This window comes from Falco naumanni, chromosome 4 (genome assembly GCF_017639655.2).
Source record: "Falco naumanni isolate bFalNau1 chromosome 4, bFalNau1.pat, whole genome shotgun sequence".
In the NCBI taxonomy this organism is placed as follows: Eukaryota; Metazoa; Chordata; class Aves; order Falconiformes; family Falconidae; genus Falco; species Falco naumanni.
Window position 1 is genome coordinate 99,027,070 of NC_054057.1, and position 17,888 is coordinate 99,044,957.

The following is a 17,888-nucleotide window of genomic DNA, read 5'->3' on the forward strand; positions in this document are numbered from 1 at the left end:
TTCCCCAAAATTATTACCAAGTGCTTGCCGGACACTCATCATACCTTTCCAGGACTTTTTAGTAGATAGCCTGAAATGTTTAGTCAAAGAAAAAAACATAACCCAGCAGCTCAGGTACCAAGAGCAGCTGATCTACAGATACAGCCTTAAAGAAGTCACTACAAGAAACATCTCAATTGTCTGATCATCACTTTTACAGTGTTTGCCATATTACCATAATTCCAAACCAGACCTTGGAAGTACGATAGGGTCAGGCCACAGATGGGCTAAATTTAATGACACAGTGTTCCTTGCTAGTTTTGCATTACCTGCCATGTTTGAATCATAGCGTCCACAACAAATGACATGGGTTTTTTTCCTGTAAAACTAGAAGAAGAAAAAATTCCCCTTGCAGTGTATCTAAAAACAGTTTTCTCCAGCAGCTGGCAAAGGGGACTCGTGCGGCCCAGTTTGCCCTGAGCAGGCAGGTAGCTGCTTCCACACATTACACTCACAGCTGGCTGCTTTATATACCTTTATAACTGTAGGCTCTTCAGTCTGAGTCTCAGTTTTTAACTGGAATTTCTTAACTCCTCAGGCCTCAGCATAACTCCTGTCACAAAGGATTTGGGCTTTTTAGATACAGTTACGTGTAACGAATTTCAAAATGACTTCAGGTTAAACTATATATAATGAACTATGTAGTTTCTGTTGGCTACAGAACTCCACAACAGCTTTTTAACCTTTCTTTGGCTATCATCATCTCTTTTTTGTCCTTGTCCTGTTAACTGTTTTTATTTAATAACCTGTAGCTCAGTTTTAGTATTATTGTTTTCCTTATCTCCAGCACCCAAGAACTCTAATCAGTGTAATCCAATGTATGATAAAAGTACACCGGATGTGATTTCTTTGAAAATCCCAAGGTAAAATCAGAAAGCTAAATACATCTTATAATTGATTTAACTCATTCCTTTCCTTGGCAAAACCAGAACAGTACCTTTCAGGAGCGAAAGCAAGGAGGATGAACAGAGTAATGGTGGGCCAAGACATGGAAGCCCCATCAATGGCCCAGCACTGTCACTTCGAGTATTTTATTATGTTGTAATGGGTTACAGGGTTCTCAATAATTGTTCTTTGTATAAACATGCAGAGTTACTTTAAGGAAGAAAATGGTATTCTATTACTTTTTTGTGAAAAGGCTACGAAGTTTCACAAAGAAATTGTGTGTTCAAAAAAACAGTCACTTCAGGGAAAGATCTTTTTTGGCTGGTATCTTGTTATAAAAACCAGGATCAAACTGGTTCTGTATGACCTTATTCCCAGAGGTTTTTGAAGCCATCAGGAGGGGTCTGGTTGTTCTTGACAGTGATATTAAACTAATGGAGCTGTGCTTCTCATTTCCTTCCCTCACAGAAAAAAGCCAGACATACAAGTCCACTCTAATTCCTTAAAAAATGAGTATTTTGACATGGCTGCTCTGGCTCATAGCTTCCTACATCCTTCTGAAAAAAGAAAACCGTAACGCTTTACACAATGGATGCCTTAAGGAGTAAATGACAAACGTGGTTCAGGGGTTGAGTTCTCAGCAACATTTGCACTTGAGACACCTCCACAGGCCCTGGGTGACGCAGCGCCATTTCACAGGGCCGCGAACTGTGTGTGTGCCCCAAGGGCCAGCCTGAGGGGGCCAGCACAGCCTGTGGGGGGGGCAGCCTGAGAGGGCCAGCACAGCCTGTGAGGGGGCAGCACAGCCTGTGAGGGGGCCAGCCTGAGGGGGCCAGCACAACCTGTGAGGGGGCCAGCACAGCCGCCTTAGCCAGGTTTTAGTCACATAGTGCGGGCCAGGGAGGCCCGCGGGCAAGCAGCCACCGCCAGCAGGCCACCGCTCCCCTCATCCCCTGAACAGTCGCGGACGATGAAACCCAAACTGACGGAGGAGGGCACAGCTACACGTCCGCCCCCTCCCCCCCCCCCCCCCCCCCCCGCGATGGATCGATCCAGCCACGCCCCGCCCGCCGCCATTTTAACCGGTTCCCGCCTGCGTCTCTCTCTCGCCTCTAGGGGAGCCTGGGCCCGCCCTCTGCGTAGGTGCGGCCTGGTCCCCAGCCACCCTCGCCCAGGTGAGACCCGGCGGGGGCCCAAGCTCCCCGGGCTGAGCCGCCCTCATCTGTGGCGAGCGGAGGGGCTGTGGCGGAGCGGGCGAGCCCCGGCGGCCCGGCCGGCCTCGGAGGGGCGGGGTGGCCGGTGCGGTGCAGGGGGACGCGGCGTTGCTGCTGTGGTGGCGCGGGGGAGCGAGCCTGCGGCATGCCGGTGCTTGCATCGTGGGGCTTCTGTCAAAGCGTTTCACTGTCGAATTTTTATAAAAGTGAAAAACTTTTTTTTTTTTTTAATTGCCTTGTGTGTAAAGGCAGGCTCTGCTGCTCTTCACATAGGAACACCGGTAGCCTTGGTAGTATAGTTTATTAATGGTCTCTCTACCCATTTATTATGTTAACTTGTATTTTGAGAAAATATATAGCAGTGTTACAAACCCAGCTTTAAATATTCAATATGTGGAATTCATTTGTCTGGAAGATACTAAAACCCTTCATCAGTGATTAACTGCTTTCTCTGGTATGCCCCAGCCTGCCATAAATCAGCACTGGCTTTGGGCCTGTGATGGTGAGTTATATGGATTCACAGTCCTGGGTCTAATCCTATGTTCCCTGCCAAAACCAGCGTATTTGTGTAATTTTTCAATGCAGATTAGCAGTAGGTGCAAATTCACTTACTTTGCTTCACACTTTCAACTCTGGAATAGAAAATCTTAAATAAACACAGCTTTTTCAACACTGGGGTGTTGATCAGAGAAATGTCTTCATATACTTGCATAAATACATTTCTAAGTCTGGGGGGCTAACCATGAATACAAAGGTTTTTCAGGACTCCGAGTCTGTCCATCCCTGTCTCCCTTGGAGTTACAGCAAGGCTTAATATTGAGTAATTTTAAAGATGCGTGAAGGTCTGTTTGTGAAATACTCTTTCCCTTGTAACTTACAAGGGGCCAATTGTTTGCAACATGGGGCTACATAAATGCAAAATATTGACATACTTGAATGTGCAACATTCTAGTTTGAAGAAAAAATAAATGTAAGATGTCATAGTATGGAAATATTTTTGGAGAGTACTCAGTGGTTTGTGTGAATGGAAGGATTAGAGAGCCCTTTGGACTGCTGCTGTTTTATTTTTGGTGTAGGAAACACTGTGAAACTTAACACTCAAAGTCAGTGCACAAATCAAGACCTCACAAGGTAAATCCTGATAGGAATCTGTTCTTCCAAAGATAAATATCTTTCATTGTTGCTTAATTTTATAAACTACATTCTTGATGCTGTGTCATTGACAGACACTTTAAACTTGTATTTCCAGTTGGACAGATGTACTAAAGTACACGGTTCAGGGCAATAAAAAAATAAGTTTGATCTGTGACTGAAAAATGAGAGAAGTGCTACTTTATGGCATTCTATAAAAATGTCGTAAGATACCTATTTGTTTGAAAAATATGCAAAAAAATGAGGACTTATATTTCAAAGTACTGTTGATTCTTCTAAAACAGGCCCTCTGGATTTTAAGCACTGTTGATTTTTAGGATTTCTGGAGAGGCTAGGAGGGAGATGGATGAAAAGGGGAAAAGTACCTATCTAAAATTCAACGCGACTATCAATTTTCCAGACCATTCTCTTGTTTTTAAGCACAGGTTACTATAACTAAAGACAGTAATACCTGATACATAATGATATATCTCAGGAATTACATGACAAACATGTCATTCATGTGATGTTTTTGGTAGCTATCAATCTTAATAGCAAAGGTAATTTCTAGTCTTCGTTTGTAGTAACTTAATGGAAATTGAGAAGTTACATGTAAGCAACGTGAGCAAAAATGTATTATAGTATACTTGGAGTATTTTTTGTCTTTATGAAAAACAAACTATTTCACTGATGTGTTTACAGTAATCAACTCTCTAGTATGAATGAGTTGTCCTGACACAAATGCTTACAAACTTTGGGTCTAGCTTACCTTTCATTGATGTTAGGAAGAACCATCTTGTTATGAATTTGATAGTTAATAAGGGTCATCAGTTCTCTGAGTCTGTATAAAATATGTTCTGTGAATTAGTAAATAACCTAGCTTGCCCATGTGTATGTTACTATAAAAAAACTGCATTAATGACAAATTGTAAGCCATATTGTAAGAGTGAACTTTGTTTGATAATTTGAAGATTTCTAGTGATGTTACAAAATCTCCAGTCCTTCAGTAAGTGTTCATCATTCCAGTTTTTGTATTTCTGTGTAATACCACATATTTCCCAGATGTTATATCTTCATATCTATCCTTCCTGTGATCCATTATGAAAGTAATTACGTGATCATCTCTTCTATCTTAAGCATAGCATTTGAATGAGAACTTTTCAGTTCAGACACATGCTTCCTCCACTTAAATTTGACTTAAATAGTAAGAGAAGGTTTTTGTGTGATATAGATGTGTCTTCATGGTGGTTTACCAGAGCATATGGGTTCTTTCTGTGTTTGGAGCCAACTGGTAACTATTTCCATACAACACAGCATGGAGATGGATTAGTGATGTCAAGCCAAAGCTAATAATCACTGCTGAGAAGCAAAGTGTATTAGCATAGTATTGAACCCAAGTTAATATATCAAGATGGCTTCTACTCACGCTGTATGCAGCTGTTTGCATCTTCCTTCAAAACCCTGTGTGATTTGCCATTAGTGGACTGGCTCTTATGAAAGCCAGTTATACTTTATGAGAAAACAGTGAAGAAAACAAATTTTTACTTTCAATGTCTTACGTGTGCAAATACTGTAGCTGTCCAGCTTGCTAAGTAGCTGTTAGCCTTTCCAACTGGAAGGATGATATGGTGATGAAGATGAGACTTGGCCTCTACATACTACACACTAAATGTTTGTCCCAAAACATACAGTATGATTATAGTCAGCAGAAGTCTTCTGACCAGAGTACTAGTAGTAGTTTCTGAAAGACATTAATTATTTTTTTTTCAATGTCAGAACTTCATACTTTTTACGCAGTGACTCTTGTCAGGATCCATGACATTTATTTAGTCTTAATATTTTTCCCTGAGATGTAATAAGGCATAACAGAACTGCAAGGTATGTGAGGGTTGTGTTAGGTGCCTGATGCTTGGCAGATGAAGAACTGATTTATAAGCAAAAGTGAAAGGGCTTTGCACCAAGGCAAAAGCAGCGTCTTCCTTTGCACCTCCTTCACTGAAAATTAATAATAAAGTAAAACTGGGGGATACTGAAATCCTTAGTCCCAGAAGGACAAGTGTATCACCCTGTGAGTTACGGTAGTACACTCATTGTAAATATGTACTGTAGCAGGGCATGACTTCTGCCTCTCGCTGCCTGTCCTTCACATTTAGCTCTGGCAAAGGCGGTCAGATCAGTAGGTCACTCTGAGATTAGTTCCATGGTGCTACTATTTCGCACTAAGACATGGATCATGCAATTTTGAGTAGTTCTGGCTTGTTTAAAGGCTGTAGATAATAGCAAAGATAGGGCTGCAGACAAAGTGAGTGAACAGGGATTTCCAAAATTATTGCTGTATATGTAAAGTGAATATATACAGAAGGAAGAAGTTACACACTTGCTTTAGGAGTGCATTCTTTAAAAGGCATTTCTAAAATGTCTAATTTGTAATTCAGAATAGTTCAATATAGCAATTAATGTAGTCATTCTTAAAAAAAAAACTATGCCACGTGAACAAGTGGGAAATTTGTCTAAAATGCAGAATAATGCAACTGGTGTTAGGTATGCAGTGGCAGTATTAAAGTAATATGATCAAAAACTAATTACGGGTTTTGATAGGCTCATTACAAATGCTATGGTTTATAAATGTCATTTTCCTTATAATCAAAGTTTAAAATGAACTAATGTTTCTGGCAACAGCATGGGATAAATATGTAATATCTGATTTTTTTGGCTGTTTTTATTTTATTTACAGGCAACTTCAAGAGTTAAAATTTGTTGCTGATCAAAACGATTGGTTAGACATCAACAGACTTCATCTGAAATGAATTGTTACATGCCTTTTAAAATAAAATGCTGCTCCAATCCTTTAAATGCATACATTCTTTATGAACTCATGCATATTGTCACTGAATTTCTAGTTCATTTGCAGTTATATATCTTTTTATAAAAAGAATTTTGAACTTTTGTCACCTGACTGAGAGCTAAACTGTTCTTTATGAAAAGCTATACTTATATTCTGGTGAGCAAATTGGGTTTTATGTTAAGAAAATGGTTTCAGGCTCAAAAAAAACCCCTGTAATTAAAAATAATTCTTTAAGTGGTCTGTGCCTGAACTGAAGCAGTGAATGTAAACAAAGTATATCAAATGAGACATTCTTGTGAAAGGATTTTTCTGTGTTTACAAGCACTTTCAGTTTTCACAGTGAAGGTGTGTGTTTTCTCTTGTGACTGGTTCTATCTGTCTTTGGTGATTGACACCTGCCTTTTATGTTCAGGGTCCCTTCACTTTCTGTTGACTCCAGGTGAAACTGCAGACACTCAGCATGATCAGAGGGATGTGGGAGGCTTACAGTATCACTCCTTTCACTTTCTACTGTTACAAATTCTCCAACTGCAGACATCTCTTAATTCACATTGACTTTACCAGCCCTCAAACAACTGAAGGCTTGGTTTGCCTCTTACTAATTCTTCTCAAAGAAGAATGCTGAATGTGAAAGAAGATAATCTCTCAGATGTCTCTGCCAAATATTACTAGATGGAGTGGTTTCGATTGCAGCTGTCCCATATGTTTCTTTCTGTATTAAATGTTAAGCTTCTCTTCAATGGAGTCTAATGTTTTCCAGTGGGCGCTTGATAACAAAGAATATTTTTTTAAGTGTATTTAAAATGGTTTCCAAGGGTTTTTAAAGCATGAGAAAGCAGTCATTCTTAGAAATAAGGGCTGACATAAAATTACTAGTTTTACTTGTAATATAAGGAAAGGCAGTCTTGGGTACTTGATGCACGAAGAGAACGTTTTCTGAGACAGTGTCAATATTAATATTTTTTGATCTTAATTCCTTTCTGGTAGCACCCTGATGTAGTTGATATACATTCTGTACTTGTGAAAAGTATTTCATAATACTATTCTATCTTTTAAAAAATGGTTGGAGTTTCATTGTAAGATTTTTTTCATGCTAAATCCTACAATTTTTTTGTTGTTTTTTTTTCAGTGTAGTTTGTGTCTTTACTGATTGAGAAGCTGAAATTATTTTTTGCCTGTGAAAGCTGGAAAATGTTCAAAAATCAGTATCAGGTAAACCAGAAATAGTTCTATTGTTTTTTACCCTCTTTCATTTCACATCTGAGAGAACTCAATTAAAATGGCTTATTCTGGGGGGCAAAAAGTCCAGATACAGAAATGTTTTGGGATGTTTCATTATTCAGTATTTTATAGAAATGTTATGAAACAGTGGGTAGCTGCTGATGCTGTCAGGTCTAGAACAGACACCACTGTGGTGTTACCGGTGGCTTTTTGTCTGTCTCTACCCTTGCAGACCAGGGAAGGCACACCATCTGCTCCCACCTGGTCATGTAAGCAGGCCCAACTCTTACAGTATTGTCAGAAAAAGGAGATTGTTTTTTTCCTTTTGTGACAACACTAGTCACATCATTTGCAAACCTTATTCTCCCTGTTACTGTTTCCTGGCCTTCCTTTCCACCATACTGCCTTACTTTCTCTGTGCCAGTCCCGTCCTGAGAGAGCAGCCCACCCCTAATTACTTACTGGTCCCAGATGTGTACCCAAAATTGGTATTTCTGATGCTGTTACCTAGGCTATCTCAGCTTTATATGGCATTTCTGATACCGTTGCCCAGCTGCTGTTGGCTTTGCAGGGTTGTGCTCCCCAAAAGATGCCCCATGCTCTCCTCCAATTGATTGTGGAGTTTGACAGTTTCTTGCTTAACACTCCCCCTTCGCCACCCATGAGATGCATCATCCTCCACAGCACTGAGTAACTTGTGTCAGCTTCTCATGTTGGTGTTCAGCGCTTTATCATGTCATCATCAGCACGGTAGTTTACTGTGTCCTGTTCAGTTAGTTTTAAACTCAAATCATGGCCTGATTAAGGGCTGCAGTATCAACAAAATGTGTTTGTAAATATGGGAGGAAAAGCCACTTATTTGCTAAATTTTCTATAAGCACATACAACTTGTCAGTTAATATTTTTTAACTTTTTAAGAGCTTGATCCTGTCATCCTTAAATAGGTCAGATAACTTTAAACTTTATAGTATGCCATATTTAAAATTTCTTGATCCATTATAAATTTTAAAAATATTTTGTGTGGTTTATGGAATGCCATTTTGAATCTCCTTAGAACTTAGTAAATCCAGTTGCTGAGGTTAGCCATGTGACTGGAAGCTGCCAGATATGGGTAGGCAGAGTTCTCTGAAAGCATAATTTGAACAGCATTTATTTTGCTGGCAAGACTTGCTTTCCCCTCATGCTCATTCTGACTTCTGTACAATTGTTTGGGCAGCTGAACATAAAGAAAATTGGGGAGTGCAGGCAACTAGGAATAAGAAGGGAGCAGCAGAGTTGTAATAATTGATTATATCAACCATGCTGCTGAAAAAATGCATATCAAACTATAGACTGAGTACATTAGATGTCATGGTTTTGGTGACATCAAACGGGAAAAATATTGAAGTCATTCCCTAAGCAGAGGTGATAAAGCCTACCTGCCCAAGAACCTATGGTTAGATTCTTTTATGTCTAATAGGACACATGCTCTGTGTAAGGAGTTTTCACCTGGCAGGGGCATTTATAATCTTTTTCCAGTATTCTCTGATGCCTCATGAAGGCTGCAGCATGAGTGAAACCCTTACCTTTTTATGGTGATACTAGTAGGATCAGTTCTACTGTAAGGCTGCTTAAGTCGCTCCAGAAAAGATAGTAATTTTTTATTAGTTTCTCAGACTGTTTGGTCAAATCAGGCTGGAATTTGGTAACTAGTAGAAGGATTACTGGGAAATGTCTTTGACATGCTTGCATATGTAGACAAAGCCGAACATATTCACATATATAGACAGACTGTGTAATCTTCATTTCCATAGGAAATCAGACAAAACAGCTAATCTGTGACAGCTTTTATTTTTTTAGTAGTATGTTTTAAAACACTTCATTTGGTGAGCTGTAGAAATAAACCATATCCAAATATAATTTACTAATTTCCTGCATGTTTTTAGAATTTTTGCAATAATCTTGCTTTTTAGAGAATTACATTATAAATAAAACAATTTAAAATATTCCATTGTATTCCTTCAGTTATGTTCTGATCCTCTAGTAAAGCCAGATACTGACTATGAATTGCTATATTCTAGCAGTCTAGAGGGTGGTTTTAATATTCTGCTGATTAGTAATACTGACTGTGGTAACAGCGTGATGTAGGGAGGGATTGTTGTTATGTATTCATCTTGACCATTGACGATTCATTGCTGAGCATTTGGTTGGATGATGTATCCTTAAACCATTTCGTCACAGGGTGGTCCATTTGTTGAAATATTCAGTGCTCAAGGCAAGAACCCAGGAGCAAAATGGAAATTCTTTGGCAAACCATCAGCTATATGGAAAGTAAGTTTTTAAAGAAACTTCTAAAACCCAGAGCGTAACACAGAAAAGTGTGAATGAAGCTTAAAATTAGAAGGTAATGAGGGCTTTGACCTGACAGTGGAGCTGTCACTTGCAGTTCTGTCATTATGACAAACTAAATGACTAGTTAAATTAGTTCTTTATGCCTGCTTGCAGACTAGGTTGGTCACAGTGTAATTTTATAGTTTAAATATTTAGAAAGTAATTTTTCTATTCTAATAACTAATGGATTGAGTTGGGCCCACTGGATCATGACTCCTCTTTGTCAGCATTATTTGTTCATAAAACATGCAAGTAAAGGACATTTCTAAGGATTATATTATTATATTTGTATTTGAACTACTGTCATACTTACAGTGCCATCTGTCATTCATAATTTTTTTAAGTAGCTTTGCATGTTAGTAGCATGGTTGGTTGAGAGGAAGGAAATTCTATGAGGATGCTTATGTTTGTTTATTCTTGCTTTTTGTAGGAATATGATAAAGAAGTGAAAGGCTTTGTTTTTATACTTGAAGGAAGCAGTCAAATCAACAAAATGCAGCTACCAAAGGAAACTAGACAAACTTGTAAGTGTCAGGCTTAAATGTCTATGATGTTCTGAATATTGGATCAGTTTCATATTATCATTCTCCCTTATTTTGGGTGTAATTCAGCATTAGTGAAGTGACTTTTCATTAACTTTTTAGCAGGTCAGTTATAAATAAGTAAAAGGTGTAGAAATGCCATATTAAACTTAATGCTTAAGGGAAGATCCTTGTTGGTACGTATTGTCCTAGTGCTGCTAGGTTCACTTTTGTACCTGATCCTGCTACAGGCTGATGTGTGGCAAATTAACTTCTGACCCTATTTGGCACTTACTAAAGCCAGTAATTCTGTTGGCATTACAGAATATGAAATAAGTTCCTGTCCCCTTTCTCATTTTACATTTTATAAAGTATTTTTGCTTTTATGTGTCAAACAAACACTAGCAGTACAAGAAAGCTATAGTCAAGTTTCAGCTGCATTAATGTAATTAATGTAAAATTTGGGTAGAATGGCATGTTTCCTTAGGTTGTCTTATTACCTGCACCAGAATATACCACAGCAGTCTGTTTCTCAGAATTTACAGCGATCATAATTTATGCCTTCGACTCCACTGTAGGGTATTGTACCTTATAAGGCTTGTAGTAATGAATTGAGCTGGTTTAGAATTAACTGCTTGCTTTTGGAGAAAAATTGAGATGATGATTTTAGTCAAATGAAACAGGAATCTTCTGGTATAGTTTTCATGCAGGGTATATAATTCCAAATCAGTTTTTCCAAACAAACACAAAACAAGAAATTGCACAGTCTGGTCATGCAATAGGGCCTTGAAGCATAATCTGATTTTTATAAAAGAAACTTACTGTTATCTTCATTATAATAAATATTAGTCTAATGTATCTTTCTGAGAAATCCATTATTGTTTACTGCCAATGTTACAATAAACAATTATAGCCTAAAATGAGGATTGAGAATTACTGTTGTAGATTATCACTGCTAAGAATATTTTGGTTTTAAATTTACTTTAGCTACTGGTGCAATATTACAGTCAAATTTCCATCTGTTACCATTCTGTTTCCCTCTGGTTCTTCCTCTCTTGAGGTGTATGTACCTCAAGTATTTCACTTACGTCAGTTATACAATTTTGTATTGTAATCTTTGAATTATCTTCCAAAATAGAAGATGTTATGTATACAAATATAATTTGAATTTTTTTAAGTGTCATTTAACCCACAAAAGAAGAAAGTTCTGAACTGGTGTTCTTTAGAAGAGGAGTTAATGTTGCTGTTGAGACTTGTTAAGTCAAAGAAGAGCAACCTGTACCCTACCTGATGGAATAACTAAGAAAACAACGTGCGGTTCAATTCAGACAGCTTTGTGCTATCTGTTTTCCCTTGATAGGGAGCTACTTGAATCCTAAAAGATTTGTTGTATTTGTTCCCTCAGTTAAGCTCCTCGGCTATTGTTCTAAAAACCAGAAGCCTCCACTGAGCATTATTGTCATGATCTGAATTGCATTTTTACCCAAGGGGGTTTTGAAGCTATTTAATAAGGTGTACATTGTCACAAACACGAGCACAAGTTTCATATGACTAAGATAATCTTGATAGGAAATTATTACTTTGTAATTTGTATGGGATATTTGATGTCTACGTGCTCTTGGAATGCAAGAATTGTAAGTTAAAAAAAGGTCCTTTTATTTTTATGAAAATTCCACCGAAGCCACAGATGGGACTTTTATTGCAGTTTGAATTGGTTTTCTTCAGGGTTTTCTTGTGTTCGTATGTTCTGCAAACCATGGAAAATAATGTTGCAGGAGCATAGCTGTATGGTACAAAATTTAAATACTTGATGGTGAAATGTACATTGACACACGCAGAGCACACGTGTTTAATTTTTTTCCTGTTTTCTAGTGGGATTGATCCAGCAATTTCTGACACTTCAGATTTTTGTGCCATTGGGACGAGACTTCTCCACTGAGTTACTGTAAGATGCATAAAACTTCCTTGAATACTTAATGTAAAATGAATGCCCGATTGCAGCCATTAATTGTGGTGGCAGATTTTGCATTACAGCACAGTGACTTATCAAGTCAATAAGACGTAATTAAGCTAATACAAATATTATTTCTTGTATGTTTTAAATACTGACATTCCTTTAAAGACAGAACAGACTCAAAATCATGAATGAAGATAGAGGAAAAATCTGAAGAAATGAGACAGAATTTATCAAACGTATGAAGATACTGGCTCATGGGGGTTTCCTGAAAATTCGTAAGATATTTATAAATAACTATTGCAGAGCCCTTTGATTAAGGGCAAAAAGAAATGTGTCTTCTAATAACTGGGGGAGGAAAAAAACGGTGAAAACTAGAACTGGAGTTCTCAGTTGGTATAATTATGGCCATACTGTAAGGGAAGAGAGGTATAGCTGAAACAGACTTTTTTCGGTGGTTCTGTGTGGAATGATTTAATAGAGTTTTAAACTCTGGCAATTGTCAGTCTTTGGACAACGTTTCCTCTCAAGTGGCACCAACTGTTTATAACCAGTGCAATTTGCTGAGCTTTGTAGCCAGTAGAACACCTAAGATTTGGGCTAACAAAAGAACTGTTACGCCATTAGAAACCCTGCAAGAAAAGATGGGTTGAATGATACACAATTCAGCTGAGTCAAGTCAATGCAGAATTTTGTTTTTGTTTGTCTTTCTGTAACTTTGCATTCATCTGTACCCATAGGTGTCAGAGGTTTTTTTGATTGAAGTCCCTTGTGTCTGGGGTAAGGGGAGGCAGCTCTGATAGGTTTAAGTCAAAGAGGACAAAATGAGATGCTGAGAAAATACCATTCCAGCTATACTGTAGTAGAGAAAAGAGTGTTCATTATAATGCAAAGAATCTATTTCATGAAATTAGGATGGTGTGCTATTTTATGTTGCTGGGAAATTCTGTTATCTTCTGTGCCTTCACGTAAGTAGTCATCTTGGAATATTTTGTTATTTTAACAAAGGATGTGCTAGTGTGAATTGAGTCATATGTATTAAAATTCCTCAGTGGATTTATAACAATCCATGCAGGTATTTTAGTCTGTGGTTTGAGTTAGCAGGCTTTTATAAGCTATGTCATGTTGGTAATATACTTTCCTCTGTGGCATGCTTAATTTCTAACATAATTTTAGAATCTGAATATTGAGAAAATCTTCAAAGGATAAATTAACTTAGCAGAGATCTTCCCTAGAGAATATTTTTGTTTCTCCATAGAGCATGGAAATTAGAGAACAGTGGGCTCAAAGTACTTGTTTTAAAGACAGCTTTGATCAATGCATTAAGATCTTGGTGCAGAAAATAGTAACATTTCACTAATTTAAAGTGAGAAACTGTTGGCAGGAAAGCTGGTAATTGTTTAATAGACCAGAAAACTGCAGGTTTTCAAGCAGCTTCCCTTTCTCTGTAATTTTTCTTCCTACCACAGCCTTTATACCTTTTCAGGTTTTTTTTCCTTTCAAGGTAGTTCGTATTTCTTACTGCATTTTGAATATTTTTTTCTTAAGATATCTCTGACATAAGTGTACCCAACTTTAAAGCTACCCATTATTTTTTTCCTGCAACGCAAAGAGCTGCTTTGTGTGTCAAATCACACTGACTCTCCTGTTCTTTGAATTTTCTGAGTGTAGTTCTGGTAACACTTTCTGCTCCTATGGTATTAATTGATGCATTACTTCTAAAACGGTGTAACAAAAAGGGCCAAAACAAACAGGGTGTGTCATCCAGTAAACAAAAACAAAGTACATAGCAGACGCTTACGTGAGATGAGCAGGATTTCAGATTTTCTGTAGCATCATACTGATTTTGATTCTTTGTGGTACTTGCCACTCATCTATACCTCTTAGCAAAAACCTCTTCTCCACTTCTCTTCAACTGAATTTATTTTTTCATTGCTTTTTTGATAACTGAGAGTGCTAATTTTCTACCTACTTTCCCCCCTTTCTTTGCCCTTTCCACCTTGTATCTAGATTTTGTTTTCTTGATCTTTTCTCACTACTTCCCCTTCCCACCATTACTATGTCCTTATAACAATATATGTTTACTTCTATAATATTTTTATGTACTTCTGTAAATTTAAATACATGTATTTTGTATTTGCTATATATAATTTATGTAAACATTTACTATATAAATTTACTATATTTAAATAGTTATGACATTTATTTTTCACTTCCTAATTTTTCTCTTTTTTGTCAGCTTTCGTGATTCTAAATTTGTATTATCAGAGAGTGATACAAATCCTAATTACCTCTCCTTCTCTCATGTGCGGTGATTTCAGTTTCTATGTGGGTGAAGTAATCTCACTCAAAACATTTCTGTATACTTTTTACAAAAGAAGAAAAGTTTAATTCAGTGTAAATGTTTCATTACTTAATTACTTATTATAATCACGTCATGCTTATACTGATAATTATGTAAGTTCATCAGAGCATACAAAGTAACTGGAGCTACTTAAAGACTAAAAAGTGCAACCTCATTTATTCCCCACTTAGTGCAACTGTATGCAGAAGTTAATAAAACTTTAAAAATAAACTTAGTACTAAGTTCTATATTAGAAATCAACTGTAATTTGTTGATGTGCTAATAAACTTCTTCAAGACTTGCAGAATAGACAGTGTATTTTATCCTAGCAGACTCATGATAATCCATTAAATAATGGAGACAAGTCCTTGTTTCATGTGATTCCCATTCAGTTCTTTTCATTTCAGACATTTTGAAAACAATCTCTTGCTTGTTTGTGGACAGAATATTGATTGTGCTGTTGTTTCCTGGAGTTTAATGTTCAAAGAATTTTCTTACATAATCTGACTACTTACTACTGAATCATTGAGTAGCTTCAGGTGCAAATTGATAGCATACCAAGCCATCAAATTTACTTTATGTAAAAAACCATGGCAAGTTTTAGAGTAGCTGCACTTGATGTTTTGTTACATTTCTTCTTCTCCTATTCTGCTTAGAGATGGAAATATGAATTTAGTTTGAGCCTAATCCTTTATTTAGCATTCTGTTCAGTGATTGATCTGATCAGCAAAAAATAATTTCTTCAAGGCCATTCATCATTGCTGGCATCAGCTGAGCTAAACCTTCTGATAACTTGCTATCAAACAGTCATGTGGGATTCTGTCATAAATACCTAATGTGCAAACTGTTTAAATTGGCTGGTTTGCCTTTTCTTTGGAAGAAATTTAAGTAGAATTTTTGGATACTTTGTTAGGTGGCATGACTAGATGAGTATTGCCCCATTAACAAACAATTTATTGATCTGCCTAAAAACCTGTAAAATAGATGTTGGATGAAAAGCTTGGTGAAGCATAATAAAATCATGACTAAGGTAAAGAGCATGTAATTTATGCAAACTTTCTGCAGCAAATAGCAAAGCTATTAGTACTGCTGAATATAGCTGTCTGTTGTAAATGTAGTAGCCAGTTGTTAAATCTTCAGTATTACTGATTTTGCTCCCTTTCTGAGAAAGCAAAAGTAATTCAGTCTTTGAAAAAGTATTGGTGTGTAAAAGAAAACAGCAACTGGCTTGTGTTGGCATTCTTGGTTTAATTCCCAACATATGGACATGTGCAAGTGCTAGCACTTCTGCTTGGCATTTTGGCAAGCACGTGAACATTCATTCATGAATTACTATAATGCCAGTCATTGTCATACTTTTATTTCTGGTATGTTTATTTTCAGTGTTAGGTACCTGTCACTTGAAATTAGTATATCACATTATGGTGAGTTTTATGGCAAATGAGTAGAGCTGTTGATGTGAGAAAATAGACCTTCACATTGTACCATAGCCTCCAGAAAAATAAAGTAGTGGTCTGAGGCACAAACAAGGAACAGAAGCTTTACTTCTGGTTATGCACTGAAATATTTTGTGGTCTTGTATGAGTCCCTGTAGGTTGCTCAGCCTTTTCTCCCCAGTTCTGTCATATAAGTTATGGGAGTAATTTATCAGTTTACTTCAAAAATATTTTATAAATATATTTATAAATATTATTATAAAGAGTTAACTAACTCATATGATACTTTTAAATAAATGAAGTGATAAAAATAGAAGTTACAGTAAATCTTAAAATCTGGTGGTTGATCAAGTAGGCTTTCACTGATAATGTAGGCTAGCGTGTGCTGGCAGTACAGATTTAATATTTGATGGTTTATCCTATTGCTGAATAGAGGCCAATTTAGGGAGGTAGTGCTTTTGGTGAAAGAAGTTTCCCAATTTTGTATTTGGGCATCCAGACAAGACGGGATAGTAACAAAATGTGTTCAAACTAATACGTGAAGTGATCCAACAAGGTTAGTGGCAGAACCAGATATGGTACTTCCTGATCCATTGGTGCAGCTCTTAAGTCATGCTGTCTCAGTGATCACTGGACTCATGGTGCTTCAAACTACTTGTTTAAATCTTTGGATGGTGAACAGCTATAAAACATGTGGCATACTTGGTAATGTTGAAGGTTTGAGATATCATATGAGATGTCCTCACCTTTGTGACATGAAAACCTGCACAGCAAACATACTGTCAGTGATAGCTGCTTCTCAGTCACAGAGAGTCCTCCTTCCATAGCCCAGAATTTGATGCCGGATTTTAACGTGCCATGGGACTCTACTTTGTTGCCACTTTCTAGAATTACTTTGCCTTACAAAGTGTCTTCCTAGCATGAATGTGCTGAGGATCACAGCATGGTTGCTCATTCCCTTAAATGTTAAGTATGTCTCTCTTATTTTTCATGATGTTTCAACCTTTTTTTAAAGCTCAGCTGGCAAAGAACTTAACAATTTGCTCAGTAAGTATCCCACTGTTCATAGTCAGATTAGCTTGACTTGCCACTAGGCTTCACCAGCTCCAGAAGGCATCCAGAACAGCGCTTGTTATACTCTGAGGGGAGCACACAACATTTTAGAAATATTAATAAGGAATCATTTTTCTGGTAGAGACTAATCTTAAAATATGTGCTGTAGTCAATTATTTTGTCAGAGATGGACTACTTTGTAACCTTACTTGTTTCAATGAAGTCATGATCACAGGAAAGTGAGGGTAAAAAACTGTTGCCTGCCCTCAAAAAAAAACATGTAGTAGTATGGTTTTCACTTTAAAATATGAAATGATTAATTAAAAGTTATGTCCTATAGTATGAACTATAAATACTCAGCTTTTTTCAGTAAGTTATTTGTCAGATCTTGTGGCAGATAATTCACTTGAGCCATGTTATTTCAGTATTTGTTCATCTTTCCTTATACATAATCGCCATTTCACTTGAAACATGGACAGAGAATGTTTTTGTTTTCGTATATGCAATTATGAATCGGGTCTTTTAGATGGTTGCATCTGCAGAGTTAGTTCAGTAGATAGCCAGATGTTTTTTCTGTTCTATTGTCACTTCGCAGGATTTTGTCATTTATTTCTGCTCCTGTTATTTGCAAAGAAATGGAATTAGGAGTGATTAGAAACACCATCCAAAACTCTTAGATCTTCTTTTCTGTCATAAAGAGGTTATCTGTCTGCATTCTTTGCAAATCTATCAGTTGAGTCTTATCTTTAATCTTCTGGCTTACTGTTGGGTAGAAATAAAATATTACTGTATTTTAAGTTCCAAGAAAAAACTTTTTTAAACCCAAAATTTAATATTACTCAGTGCTTGTTACAAGTGTGATCTTTGGTATAAAT

The 17,888-nt window shown here is 37.0% G+C and overlaps 1 protein-coding gene across 2 annotated transcripts in view; it reads left to right on the plus strand.

Moving 5' to 3' along the window:
• The first annotated feature begins 2,014 nt into the window (after positions 1–2,014).
• CFAP20DC (CFAP20 domain containing) overlaps positions 2,015–17,888 on the plus strand; it is an 84,247-nt gene continuing 68,373 nt past the window's right edge. For both annotated transcript variants that reach the window (XM_040593450.1, XM_040593451.1), the window contains exons 1-5: positions 2,015–2,099; positions 7,244–7,326; positions 9,556–9,645; positions 10,136–10,229; positions 12,099–12,171. In XM_040593450.1, coding sequence (XP_040449384.1) covers positions 7,306–7,326; positions 9,556–9,645; positions 10,136–10,229; positions 12,099–12,171 — 278 coding nt within the window. In that variant the 5' untranslated portion in view covers positions 2,015–2,099; positions 7,244–7,305. The remainder of the gene's footprint in view (positions 2,100–7,243; positions 7,327–9,555; positions 9,646–10,135; positions 10,230–12,098; positions 12,172–17,888) is intronic.